The following is a 13,922-nucleotide window of genomic DNA, read 5'->3' on the forward strand; positions in this document are numbered from 1 at the left end:
GTGCAGGAGAGAACGAGGGAGAAGAGAAATGCGGTAGTCGTAGGGGATTCCATAGTCAGGGGAACAGACAGGAGATTCTGTGAACCTGACAGAGATACCCTCATGGTGTGTTGCCTCCCGGGTGCCAGGGTACGGGATGTCTCGGATCGGGTCCTGAATATTCTAAAGGGGGAGGGTGAGCAGCCAGTTGTCTTGGTACATGTTGGTACCAGTGACATAGATAGGACAAAGGAGGAGGTCCTGAAGAGAGATTTCCAGGAGTTAGGAAGGAAGCTGAGAAGCAGGACCTCCAGGGTAGTAATCTCGGGACTGCTAACTGTGCCACGTGCTAGCAAGGGCAAGAATAGTCGGATCAGGCAGATAAATGCGTGGCTGAGAGACTGGTGTAGGGGGCAGGGCTTCAGATTCTTGGATAATTGGGATCTCTTCTGGGGAAGTATGACCTGTTCAAAAAGGACAGGTTACACCTGAACCCGAAGGGGACCAATATCCTGGCGGGAAAGATTAATAGAGCTGTTAGGGAGGGTTTAAACTAATTTGGCAGGCGGATGGGAACTGGAATGATAGAGTGGAGGTAGGGGAAAACAGAAATAAATCTAAGATAGTGAGCAGTAAAGATGTCAGGAAAGACAGGCAGGTGATGGGGCAAATTTGTAGCCATTGAGATGAGTTGCAGTGAAATCAAAGCAAAAACTATCAAATACTGGTCTTAAGGTGTTGTACTTAAATGCACGCAGCATCAGGAATAAGGTGGGTGATCTTGTCGTACAGCTACAGATTGGCAGGTATGATATTGTGGCCATCACTGAGACCTGGCTAAAGGATGCATGTCTCTGGGAGCTGAACGTCCAAGGATACAAGGTGTATCGGAAGGATAGGAAGGTAAGCAGAGGGGGAGGCGTGGCTTTATTGGTAAGAAATGATAGTAAATCATTAGAAAGAGATGATATAGGTTTGGAAGGTGCAGAATCTTTATGGGTTGAGCTAAGAAATAGCAGGGGTAAAAGGACCCTGATGGCAGTTATTTATAGGCCTCCAATTAGCTGCAGGGATGTGGACTACAAATTACAACTGGAAATAGAAAAGGCTTGTCAGAAGGGTAGTGTTATGATAATTGTGGGGGATTTTAACATGCGAGTAGATTGGGAAAATCAGGTCAGCACTGGATCTCAAGAGAGAGAATTTGTAGAATGTCTGTGAGATGGCTTTTTAGAACATCTTGTTGTTGAGCCCACTAGGGGATCGGCTGTACTGGATTGGGTATCGTGTAATGAATCGGAGGTGATTAGGGAGATTGAGGTGAAGGAACCCGTAGGAGACAGTGATCATAACATGATTGAGTTCACTGTGACATTTGAAAAAGAGAAGCCGAAATCGGATGTGTCCGTATTTCAGTGGAGTAAAGGAAATTACAGTGGCATGAGAGAGGAACTGGCCAAAGTTGACTGGAAAGGTATACTGGCGGGAAGGACGGCAGAGCAGCAGTGGCTGGAGCTTATGCAAGAAGTGAGGAAGGTGCAAGACAGGTATATTCCAAAAAAGAAATTTTCGAATGGAAAAAGGATGCAACCATGGTTGACAAGAGAAGTCAAAGCCAAAGTTAAAGCAAAGGAGAGGGCATACAAGGATAGTCTGAATAGTCTAAAGGTAGATAAATCTCCCGGACCAGATGGAATGCACCCGCGTGTTCTGAAGGAAGTAGCTGTGCAGATTGCGGAGGCATTAGCGATGATCCTTCAAAAGTCGATAGATTCTGGCATGGTTCCGCAGGACTGGAAGATTGCAAATGTCACTCCGCTATTTAAGAAGGGGGTAAGGAAGCAAAAAGGAAATTATAGACCTGTTAGCTTGACATCAGTGGTTGGGAAGTTGTTGGAGTCGATTGTCAAGGATGAGGTTATGAGTACCTGTAGGCATATGACAAGATAGGCAGAACTCAGCATGGATTCCTTAAAGGAAAATCCTGCCTGACAAACCTATTACAATTTTTTGAGAAGCCAGATATTACCAGTAGACTAGACAAGGGAGATACAGTGGATGTTGTATATTCGGATTTTCAGAAGGCCTTTGACAAGGTGCCACACATGAGGCTACTTAACAAGAGCCCATGGAATTACGGGAAAGTTACACACGTGGATAGAGCATTGGCTGATTGGCAGGAAACAGAGAGTGGGAATAAAGGGATCCTATTCTCGTCGGCTGTCGGTTACCAGTGGTGTTCCACAGGGATCTGTGTTGGGGCCGCTTCTTTTTACATTGTACATCAACGATTTGCATTATGGAATAGATGGCTTTGTGGCTAAGTTTGCTGACGATACGAAGTCATCCATACAATCACCAAGGTCCTTTGCTGTAGTGAATGCTGAAGCAAAGTATTCATTGTGTACCTCTGCTACCTCCTCCAGTTCCATACACACTTTTCCACTGTCACACTTGATTGATCCTATTCTCTCACATCTTATCCTCTTGCTCTTCACATATTTGTAGAATGCCTTGGGGATTTCCTTAATCCTGCTCGCCCCAAGGTCTTCTCATGGCCCCTTCTGACTTTCCTAATTTCATTCTTAACCTCCTTCCTGCTAGTCTTATAATCATCTAGATCTCTGTCATTACCTAGTTTTTTGAACCTTTCATAAGCTTTTCTTTTCTTCTTGACTAGATTTTCAACTGCCTTTGTACATTACGGTTCCTGAACTCTACCATTCTTTCTGTCTCATTGGAACGTACTTATGCAGAACACCACACAAATATCCCCTGAACATTTGCACATTTCTGCCGTACATTTTCCAGAGAACATCTGTTCCCAATTTGTGCTTCCAAGTTCCTGCCTGATAGCTTCATATTTCCCCTTACTCCAATTAAACACTTTCCTAACTTGCCTGCTCCTAACACTCTCCAGAGGACTAGAAAATTGCAAATTTTACTCCATCTTCAAGAAGAGAGGGTGGAAGATAGAGAAAGAAAATTACAGGCCAGTTAGCCTGACCTCAGTGGGAGTGTGAACAGCCAGAGGTCGTGGTCCACGTAGGTACCAATGACATAGGTACGAACTTCTGCAAAGTGAGTTCAGGGAGTCAGGTGCTAAGTTAAACAGCAGGACCTCCATGGTTGTGATCTCAGGACTGCTACCCATGCCGTGTGCTAGTGAGCCCAGAAATAAGAAGATTATGCAGTTTAATACGTGGCTAAGGAGCTGGTGTAGGAGGGAGGGCATAAGTTTTTTAGATCATTGGGCTCTCTTCGAGGGAAGGTGGGACCTATACAGAAGAGAAAGTTTGCACTTGATTTGGAAGGGGATTAATTTCCTAGCAGGAAGGTTTGCTGGTGCTGCACGGAGGTGGGGATTTAAACTAGAATTGCAGTGGGATGAGTGCCAGAACAGATAGTGGAGAGGTTGTGGAGACAGATGTTAAGGTCTCAGGTGAAGTCAGGAATCAAAAGCTTGAGCATGGGGCAAATAATGTACTGAGCTGCACATACACCGATGCAAGAAGTATCGTAGGAAAGGTGGACGAGTGCAGGGCAAGGATCAACACCTGGAATTATGATATTGCAGCCATCAGTGAAACTTGATTACAATGAGGGGTAGGACTAGCAGCTTGATATTCTGGAGTTCCACTGTTTTAGACGTGACAGAGTGGGAGTGATTAAAGGAGGAGAGGTGGCATTACTAGTCGAAGAAAATGTCATGGCAGTGCTCAGTCAGGACAGACTGGAAACTCATCAAGTGAGGCATTATGCGTGGTACTGAGTAATAAGAAGCTACGGCCACGTTAATAGGGTTATATTACAGACCACACAACAGTCCGACAGATTTAGAGAAACAAATTTGAAGAGGGACTGTTGCAGGAAACACAAGTTTATTATAGTAGTGATTTTAACTTTCCACATATTGACTGGGACTTCCATACTGTAAAATGACTGGATAGGATAAGAGTTTGTCAAATGTATTCAGGAAAGGTTTCTCAATTAGTCTCAAGACAGAGTGTGCGATAATCGATCTGCTATTAGGGAATTAGACAGGGGAGGTGACAGAAGATTCTGTAGGGGAACATTTTACATCTAGTGATAAGAATGTCGTTAGTTTCAAAGTAAATATGCAAAAAGATAGGTCTGGCCCGCAGTTGAGATTCTAAATTGGAAAAAGGCCAACTTTGATGGCATCAGAAATGTCTGGCATGTGTGGATTGTGAAAGACTGTTCTCTAGGAAATGTGAACTTGGTACTGGGAGGCTTTCAAAAGTGAAATTTTCAGAGTACAAAGCTTGTATATGCCTGCCAGAATAAAAGGTATGGAAATACAGGCGTAGCGAACCTTGGTTTTCAAGAGACAGGTGTATTGCAGGTATAGGCAGGTGTGAACAAATGAGGTGCAAACAGAGTATAAGAAATGCAAGAGAACACTTCAGAAAGAAATCAGGAAGGCTAAAAGAAGGTATAAGATTGCCTTAGCTGACGAGGTGAAGGAGAAACCTAAGAGATTCTATGGATATGTTAAGTACAAAGGGATTGCAAGGGACAAAATTGATCTTCTTTTGGCATGGAGCCAAAAGAGATGAGCGAGAACTTAAATGCATTTAAATACAATTAGGGTGGATAAATCCCCACGGCCTGACAGAGTGTTCCTCTAACCCTGTGGGAGGCAAGTGCAGAAATTGCAGGAACCCTAGCAGAGATATTTAAATCATATTTAGCGATAGGTGTGTATCAGAGCATTGGAGGTAGCCAGTGTAGTTCCACTGTTTAAGAAAGGCTCTAAAAATAGGCTGGTAAGCCCGACATCAGCAGTGGGAAAGTTATTGGAAGGTATTCTAAGAGACCAGATATATGAAATGGGCTGAAGGGCCTATTTCTGTGCTGTACTTTTCTTTGACTCTACGACTGTAAGGAAGTACAAGAAACTGATCACAGAAGGAAGATTGACACGATAAGTTAGCTCAGACTGGGGAAAGGTGGAAAGTGGTTCCATGGTTTTGACTTGGAGATCACAAACACAACTCCAAATTTTATAGATGACACCAAACTGTGGGATACACTTGAAAATGAGTAGAGTGTAGGAATGCATAACTAACTCAAGATAAGATTGAGTTGAGGAATTTGCAAGGTTGAATAAAAATGCTTCATAGAGTAAAATAAAAGCAATAATTAAACACGACAGAGGAGCAAAGAGATGAGAGACAACTGGAAAATCAATGAAAAACACCATAGATGAATAAGGCCAAATCCCAAAAGAGTTTTCAAGTGCAGGCAGCTAGCTAACTGGGGTCTGTCTACTGTATAATTCCTTACCTTTTACTGTTTTAGCAAACACATATTTTTCTTTACTTGGGTCTTTCTCATCAATTAAAATTCCAAGAAAGATACGACCAAATGTACCTGAAATAAGAAATTATCCAAAAATTAATGTCAACAAATTTGTTAAATTAAACTTCATGAATAACTTACAAAACTTATACATATTCTCTCTTACTGCATTGAAATCGGGATAAATGCATCTTTTAGCCCATATATAGTATCAGCTTCTAATAATATTTTAAGGATAATTATCAGCATGCAAGATTTCAATGATTATTGAACCGCACAGTTGAAACCACTTATGCTGCTTATTGTGCAATTGCACTGGCACCAGGTCTGCATCTTTATACTTTATAATCGCCAAACCACTGGTACTAGAATGTACAATCATCACAGCGATATTTGATTCTGCGCTTCCCACTCCCTGGATTACAAATATTAAATAATAAAGATATTAAAAATAGTTAAAATTAGTAAATATTAAAAATTTAAATTATAAATCATAAATAGAAAATAGAAAAATGGGAAGTAAGGTAGTGCAAAAAAGCCGAGAGGCAGGTCCAGATATTTGGAGGGTAAGGCCCAGATCTAGGTCAGGATCCGTTCAGCAGTCTTATCACAGTTGGAAAGAAGCTGTTCCCAAATCTGGCTGTACAAGTCTTCAAGCTCCTGAACCTTCTCCCAGAGGGAAGAGGGATGAAGAATCTGTTGGCTGGGTGGGTCGTGTCCTTGATTATCCTGGCAGCACTGCTCCGACAGCGTGCGATGTAAAGTGAGTCCACGGACAAAAGATTGGTTTGTGTGATGTTCTGCGCCAAGTTCACGATCTTCTGCAGCGTCTTTCGGTCTTGGACAGGACAACTTCCATATCAGGTTGTGATGCACCCTAGAAGAATGCTTTCTACGGTGCATCTATAAAAATTAGTAAGGGTTTTAGGGGACAGGCCAAATTTCTTTAGTTTTCTCAGAAAGTAAAGGCGCTGGTGGGCCTTCTTGGCAGTGAACTCTGCTTGGTTGGATCAAGTCAGGTCATTTGTGATACTGACCTCGAGGAACTTAAAGCTTTTGACCTGTTCCACTTGCACACCACCGATGCAAATTGGGTCGTGCAGTCCGCTACTCCTTCTGAAGTCGACAACCAATTCCTTCGTCTTGCTGACATTGAGGGATAGGTTATTGTCTTCACACCATGCCATCAGGTTCTTAATTTCCTCTCTGTACTCAAACTCATCATTACCCAAGATATGGCCTACAATTGTTGTATCATCAGCAAACTTATATATTGAGTTTGATGGAAACTTGGCTGCACAATCATGGGTAGACAGTGAGTACAGCAGGGGGCTGGGTACACAGCCTTGTGGGGCAATGGTGCTCAGAGTGATTGTAGAGGAGAGCTTGTCCCCTACCTTTACAGCCTTGGTCCTGTCTGCGAGGAAGTTGAAGATCCAGCTGCAGATCTGAGTGCTAAGGCCCAGGTTCCAGAGCTTAGAAATCAGTTTATTTGGAACGATGGTATTAAAGGCAGAGCTGTAGTCAATGAAAAGGAGCCTTATGTATGCGTCTTTATTCTCCAGGTGTTCTAAGGAGGAATGTAGGGCCAGAGAGATGGCATCTGCCATTGACCTGTTGCTCCCGTAGGCGAATTGCAAAGCGTCAAGGATGACCGGTAGGCTGTGGTTGATGTGTGCCAAAACCAATCTCTCGAAGCACTTCATAGCAATTGATGTCAGAGCCACAGGTCGATAGTCATTCAGGAATGCCACCTTGCTCTTCTTCGGCACTGGGATTATCGTTGCCTTCTTAAAACATGAGGGGATCTTAGACTGAAGCAAGGAGCAGTTGAAGATGTCAGCAAACACTCCAGCTAGCTCACTTGCACAGGCCCGGAGAACCCGTCCTGGTTCACTTTTACCTGACCAATGTTCTTTGACCAGAAACATTAACCAAGATTCTCTTATTACAGGTGCTACCTGACCCGTTGAGATCTTCCAACATTTTGTCTTATAGTTCAGATTTTTAGAGTTGCTCTTTTTATCCCCAAAAGGTTGGTTTTCTGGTACAAAACGTTGGTTTACAGGTGCACAGCAGGGTGGTTATGCTGCAATTATACCATGTAATACTGGTGAGGCCACATGGTACTGGTGTGTGCAGTTCTAATCTCCTTTTTTAAGCAAAGATATATAGGTTTTTAAAAACGCAACAACAGGAATACTGCAGATGCTGGAAATTCAAGCAACACACATAAAAGTTGCTGGTGAACGCAGCAGGCCAAGCAGCATCTCTAGGAAGAGGTGCAGTCGACGTTTCAGGCCGAGACCCTTCGTCAGTACTAACTGAAGGAAGAGTGAGTAAGGGATTTGAAAGTTGGAGGGGGAAGGGGATTTCCAAAATGATAGGAGAAGACAGGAGGGGGAGGGATGGAGCCAAGAGCTGGACAGGTGATAGGCAAAAGGGATACGAGAGGATCATGGGACAGGAAGTCCGGGAAGAAAGTCGGTGGGGGGGGGACCCAGAGGATGGGCAAGGGGTATATTCAGAGGGACAGAGGGAGAAAAAGGAGCGTGAGAGAAAGAATGTGTGTATAAAAATAAGTAACAGATGGGGTACGAGGGGGAGGTGGGGCATTTGCGGAAGTTAGAGAAGTCGATGTTCATGCCATCACGTTGGAGGCTACCCAGACGGAATATAGGTTTTGGAGGCTGTGCAGATACAGATGAAGTTCACCAGATGGATTCCAGAGATGAGGGAGTTAGCCTATGAGAATAGATTGTGTCTCCTGGCACTATATATGGTGGAATTCAGAAGAATAAGGGGATCTTATGGAAACATATAACATTATATGGTTACCGATGGGATGCGCAGCGACAGAGCAGTGAAAGAAATGCATGGAGTGAAGCCAGATTTAACACATAGAGAAGCTTTGAGAAAAGAAAAGCAGAATAAAGGGTGTAAAGGTAGTAAGGTAGAAGGGCTAAAGTGCATGGACTTCAATGCAAGAAGCATCAGGAACAAAGGTGATGAACTGAGAGCTTGGATACATACATGGAATTATGATGTAGTGGCCATTACAGAGACTTGGCTGGCATCACAGCAGGAATGGATTCTCAATATTCCTGGATTTCAGTGCTTTAACAGGGATAGAGAGGGGGGAAAAGGGGAGGAGGGGTGGCATTACTGGTCAGGGATACTATTACAGCTACAGAAAGGGTGGGTAATGTAGCAGGATCCTCTTTAGTGTCAGTATGGGTGGAAGTCAGGAACAGGAAGGGAGCAGTTACTCTATTGGGATTATTCTATAGGCCCCCTGGTAGCAGCAGAGATACCGAAGAGCAGATTGGGAGGCAGATTTTGGAAAGGTGCAAAAATAACAGGGTTGTTATCATGGGTGACTTTAACTTCCCTAATATTGATTGGCACCTGATTAGTTCCAAGGGTTTAGATGGGGCAGAGTTTGTTAAGTGTGTCCAGGACAGATTCCTGTCACAGTACGTTGACAGACCGACGAGGGGGAACGCCATACCAGATCTAGTATTAGGTAACGAACCAGGTCAGGTCACAGATCTCTCAGTGGGTGAGCATCTGGGGGACAGTGACCACCGCTCCCTGGCCTTTAGCATTATCATGGAAAAGGATCGAATCAGAGAGGACAGGAACATTTTTAATTGGGGAAGGGCAAATTATGAGGCTATATGGCTAGAACTCGCAGGTGTGAATTGGGATGATGTTTTTGTAGGGAAATGCACTATGGACATGTGGTCGATGTTTAGAGATCTCTTGCAGGATGTTAGGGATAAATTTGTCCTGGTGAGGAAGATAAAGAATGGTAGGGTGAAGGAACCATGGGTGACAAGTGAGGTGGAAAATCTAGTCAGGTGGAAGAAGGCAGCATACACAAGGTTCAGGAAGCAAGGATCAGATGGGTCTATTGAGGAATATAAGGAAGCAAGAAAGGAGCTTAAGAAGGGGCTGAGAAGAGCAAGAAGGGGGCATGCGAAGGCCTTGGCGAGTAGGGTAAAGGAAAACCCCAAGGCATTCTTCAATTATGTGAAGAAAAAACGGATGACAGGAGTGAAGGTAGGACCGATTAGAGATAAAGGTGGGAAGATGTGCCTGGAAGTTGTGAAAGTGAGCGAGGTCCTCAATAAACACTTCTCTTCGGTATTCACCAATGAGAGGGAACTTCATGATGGTGAGGACAATATGAGTGAAGTTGATGTTCTGGAGCATGTTGATATTAAGGGAGAGGAGGTGTTGGAGTTGTTAAAATACATTAGGACGGATAAGTCCCCGGGGCCTGACGGAATATTCCCCAGGCTGCTCCACGAGGCGAGGGAAGAGATTGCTGAGCCTCTGGCTAGGATCTTTATGTCCTCGTTGTCCACGGGAATGGTACCAGAGGATTGGAGGGAGGCGAATGCTGTTCCCTTGTTCAAAAAAGTTAGTAGGGATAGTCTGGGTAATTATAGACCAGTGAGCCTTACGTCTGTGGTGGGAAAGCTGTTGGAAAAGATTCTTAGAGATAGGATCTGTGGGCATTTAGGGAATCATGGTCTGATCAGGGACAGTCAGCATGGCTTTGTGAAGGGCAGATCATGCGAGTTCTTTCAGGAAGTGACCAGGCATATAGATAAGGGTAGTGCAGAAGATGTGTGATCTACATGGATTTTAGTAAGGCATTTGGCAAGCATCCACATGGTAGGCTTATTCAGAAAGTCAGAAGGCATGGGATCCAGGGAAGTTTGGCCAGGTGGATACAGAACTGGCTTGCCTGCAGAAAGCAAAGGGTCGTGGTGCAGGGAGTACATTCGAATTGGAGGGTTGTGACTAGTGGTGTCCCACAAGGATTGGTTCTGGGACCTCTACTTTTCGTGATTTTTATTAACGACCTGGATGTGGGGGTAGAAGGGTGGGTTGGCAAGTTTGCAGATGACACAAAGGCTGGTGGTGTTGTAGACAGTGTAGAGCATTGTCAAAGATTGCAGAGAGACATTGATAGGATGCAGAAGTGGGCTGAGAAGTGGCAGATGGAGTTCAACCTGGAGAAGTGTGAGGTGGTACACTTTGGAAGGACAAACTCCAAGGCAGAGTACAAAGTAAATGGCAGGATACTTGGTAATGTGGAGGAGCAGAGGGATCTGGGGGTACATGTCCACAGATCATTGAAAGTTGCCTCATAGGTAGATAGGGTAGTTAAGAAAGCTTATGGGGTGTTAGCTTTCATAAGTCGAGGGATAGAGTTTAAGAGTTGCGATGTAATGATGCAGCTCTGTAAAACTGGTTAGGCCACACTTGGAGTACTGTGTCCAATTCTGGTCGTCTTACTATGGGAAGGATGTGGAAGCATTGGAAAGGATACAGAGGAGATTTACCAGGATATTTTTTAGATTATGAAGACATGCAGTCCTCTTTTAGTGTCATTTAGTACTGCATGCATTAAGAAATGATACAATATTTCCTCCGGTGTGGTATCACAAAACACAGGACAGACCAAGACTGAAAAAACTAACAAAACCACATAATTATAACATATAGTTACATCAGTGCAACAATACCATAACTTGATGAAGAACAGTGCATGAGCACAGTAAAAAGTTCAGTCTCTCAAATGTCCCACATCTCACGCAGACGGGAGAAGGAAAAAAAACTCTCCCTGCCATGCCTGACCACAGTCCAACTCTGCGTCGTCCGAAAACTTCGAGCCTCCGATCAGCTATCCGACACCGAGTACAGAGCGCCATCGCTAACCAAACCATTCGGCCTCAATCTCGGTCGCCAACAGCAGGCAAAGCCGGGGATTTTGAGGCCTTCCATTCGATCGCGCAGTAACAACAGCAGCGAACCTGCGTTTTCAGAAATTTCTCCAGATGTCCTCTGTGCTTTCACGTCTGTCTCCATCAAATCAGAATTGTCCACGGCCCCTATTTAACGGATACGATATCATTTTCACCAGAGGGCTGCGCACATGCAGCGCGCTGCTATCTCCTCCTCCCTGTTGCTTGGTTTAGAGAGTTTTCATTATGATCAGAGATTAAGGGAGCTAGGGCTTTACTCTTTGGAGAGAAGGAAGATGAGAGGAGACATGATAGAGGTATACAAGATATTAAGAGGAATAGATAAGAGTGGATAGACAGTGCCTCTTCCCCAGGGCACCACTGCTCAATACAAGAGGACATGGGTAAGGGGTGGGAAGTTGAAGGGGGATATTAGAGGAAGGTTTTTTACTCAGAGAATGGTTGGTGTGTGGAATGCACTGCCTGAGTCAGTGGTGGAGGTAGATACACTCGTGAAATTCAAGAGACTGCTAGACAGGTATGTGGAGGAATTTAAGGTGATGGGTTATATGGGAGGCAGGGTTTGAGGGTCGGCACAACATTATGGGCCTTAGGGCCTGTACCGTGCTATACTATTCTATGAGAATGAAATGAGGGGACGTGGACTCATGATTCAGGGGAGTAGATTTAGGTCAGAGTTGAAAAGGAATTGCTTTTCTCAGAGTGTAATAGATTTGTGGAATTCTCTGCCTAGGGAAGCAGTGGCGGCTATCTCATTTAATTAGACAATTTAATTAGTACAGTATGGGAATTAAGGAGAAGAAGCAGGTAGGTGGAGCTGAGTCCCGGTCCAGGTTATCCACGATCTTATTGAATGGTGCAGCAAGCTCAACAGGCCAAAAGGCTGACTCCTGCTCCTATTTCTTATGGTATGACATTCCATTTTCAAGAAGTACAAAGTGCTAACTATCTCGCCTAACAGTCACAGACGTGCAAAATACAGCCATTTGAACCAACTCATCAAACCATCTATGTTTGGCCCATAATCCTCAAAACCTCTATGTACTCATTCTTTTTGAATGTTTTTGAATGTTGCTAATGCATCCACCTCAATTACTATTTCTGGTAGCTTGTTCCCATCCTTCGCACGAAGAAGCTGCCCCTGATGGTCCTTTTAAACCTTTTGTCTCTGATCTTAAACTTTTATTTTGCAATCCCTCCCTGGGTGGGGGGAGGAATGTGCTTTCAACCCTGTCTATGTCCCTCCTGACCATGTATACCTCTTTCAGGTCATCCCTCCATTTCCTGCACTTCTGGGAATAAAGACCTAGACTATTTGTCCTTGTAATTCAGAACTCAAGTCTAGGCAACATCCTAGTAAACCTTTTCTGCATATGTTTCCATTTAATTACATCTTGGTAATAACAAAGAGACCAAATGTTACTCAATACTCCAAGTGTGGCCTCATCAACGTCTTATAAAACTGCAACACAACTTCCCAACTTCCGTATTCAATGCCCTGACTGACAAAGGTCAGCATTCTACATGCCTTCTTCACCACCCTATCTACTTGTATCCACTTGGACGCCTCTGTTCCATAACACTACCCACAGCCCTACTATTCACAGGATTAATCTCTCAATTAGGCAACCAGGTAGAATACTTAATTGAAATCAGCTACCTCAGAACTTGTGCCACCTGGGTCTACAAGTCCACAACTTAAATATTGTTTAGTAAATTGTACAATGTCCATGAAGAGTGGACTTTGCCAGCTAAGACTTTTGAAAAATGAAGTAAACACAGGCATGGCTAAGCAGTGCAGATGCGTCATAGCTGCCGTTTAACAAAAGCACAATCATGGTCAAGTAAGGACATGGTCAGCCAAACGGGCCTATTTATGTGGCGTACAATCATCCCCACATTCTGAAAAATATTCAATGGAGGTAATAGGATGTACTGGTTGCAATTTTCCAAAATTTCATCAATTTTACAACAGTTCCCATAGATCAAAACCTCAATATTCAAGGCAGAGGAAGTGAACTACAGGCCAGTAACAAGGAAAATACTTTGATGAGTGCTAATGGGGTACTTAACAAAAAGACTGTGTAGTGTCAATGTGGATTTTTGAAAGGGTAATCAATCATATTTGACACAAATCGTCAAGAGTTTTTGTAATTCGAATAGATAAGAGAAAACTGTTGGCACATTCAGACCGTCAAAAGAACTTCATTAACGTTCCATGAGAGATACTGAACAAAATTTAGAAGTTGAGATAATACAATGTCATGGACGGTTTTAGTGGACAGAATGGGAACAGATAGTTTCTTTGGAATGAGAGGTTGCACCCAATCCAAACGACCTTAGAATGTAGGCACCAGTCCCTGATTGTCCTGTGAAATGACTAAGGAACACATAATTCAAACTACAGTATCAGCTTCAACAAGTGGCCACTGGATGTTTGAGAGGAAGGGGCTTCTACCCGAGTAGAAAAAAGGCAGTCGCAGGTCGGAGCAGTGTAACAGAGCTTCAACCAGCGACCAATCCAGACATTGGAAGTTTGAGAAGAGGGGATTTCATTTAGATCCACTGCCCGAGTAGAAGAAAGACAGCGGGTCACCACTGCGTAATACAGCTTTGAATATCGACCAGTCTGTGTTTGGCATTGATTAGCAAGAGCAAATTAAAGGAAGGCAGGGGCAAGTGCAGCGGCCATCTGTCAGAGTGGAGATCTTGAGGTGTTAGCTCTTCCAGGCTTCAGTGAAGTGGGACTTCACTCACAGAAAGCAAAGAAAAGAAAAGCTCAAGGTTGTTTTGTTTTCCCTTCCCTTCATTATATCTGCTCAGTTAGGTCAGTAG

The 13,922-nt window shown here is 43.8% G+C and overlaps 1 protein-coding gene across 4 annotated transcripts in view; it reads right to left on the reverse strand.

The window, feature by feature from the left end:
- Positions 1–13,922, reverse strand: part of ryk (receptor like tyrosine kinase) — a 408,854-nt gene that overhangs the window by 152,738 nt on the left and 242,194 nt on the right. For all 4 annotated transcript variants that reach the window (XR_010017706.1, XR_010017704.1, XR_010017705.1 and 1 more), the window contains exon 10: positions 5,290–5,376. Coding sequence is in view for 1 of the 4 variants with exons in the window: in XM_063046162.1 (XP_062902232.1) it covers positions 5,290–5,376 (87 nt within the window). In the remaining 3 variants the exon portion in view is untranslated. The remainder of the gene's footprint in view (positions 1–5,289; positions 5,377–13,922) is intronic.

This window comes from Mobula hypostoma, chromosome 4 (genome assembly GCF_963921235.1).
Source record: "Mobula hypostoma chromosome 4, sMobHyp1.1, whole genome shotgun sequence".
NCBI classification, from domain to species: Eukaryota; Metazoa; Chordata; class Chondrichthyes; order Myliobatiformes; family Myliobatidae; genus Mobula; species Mobula hypostoma.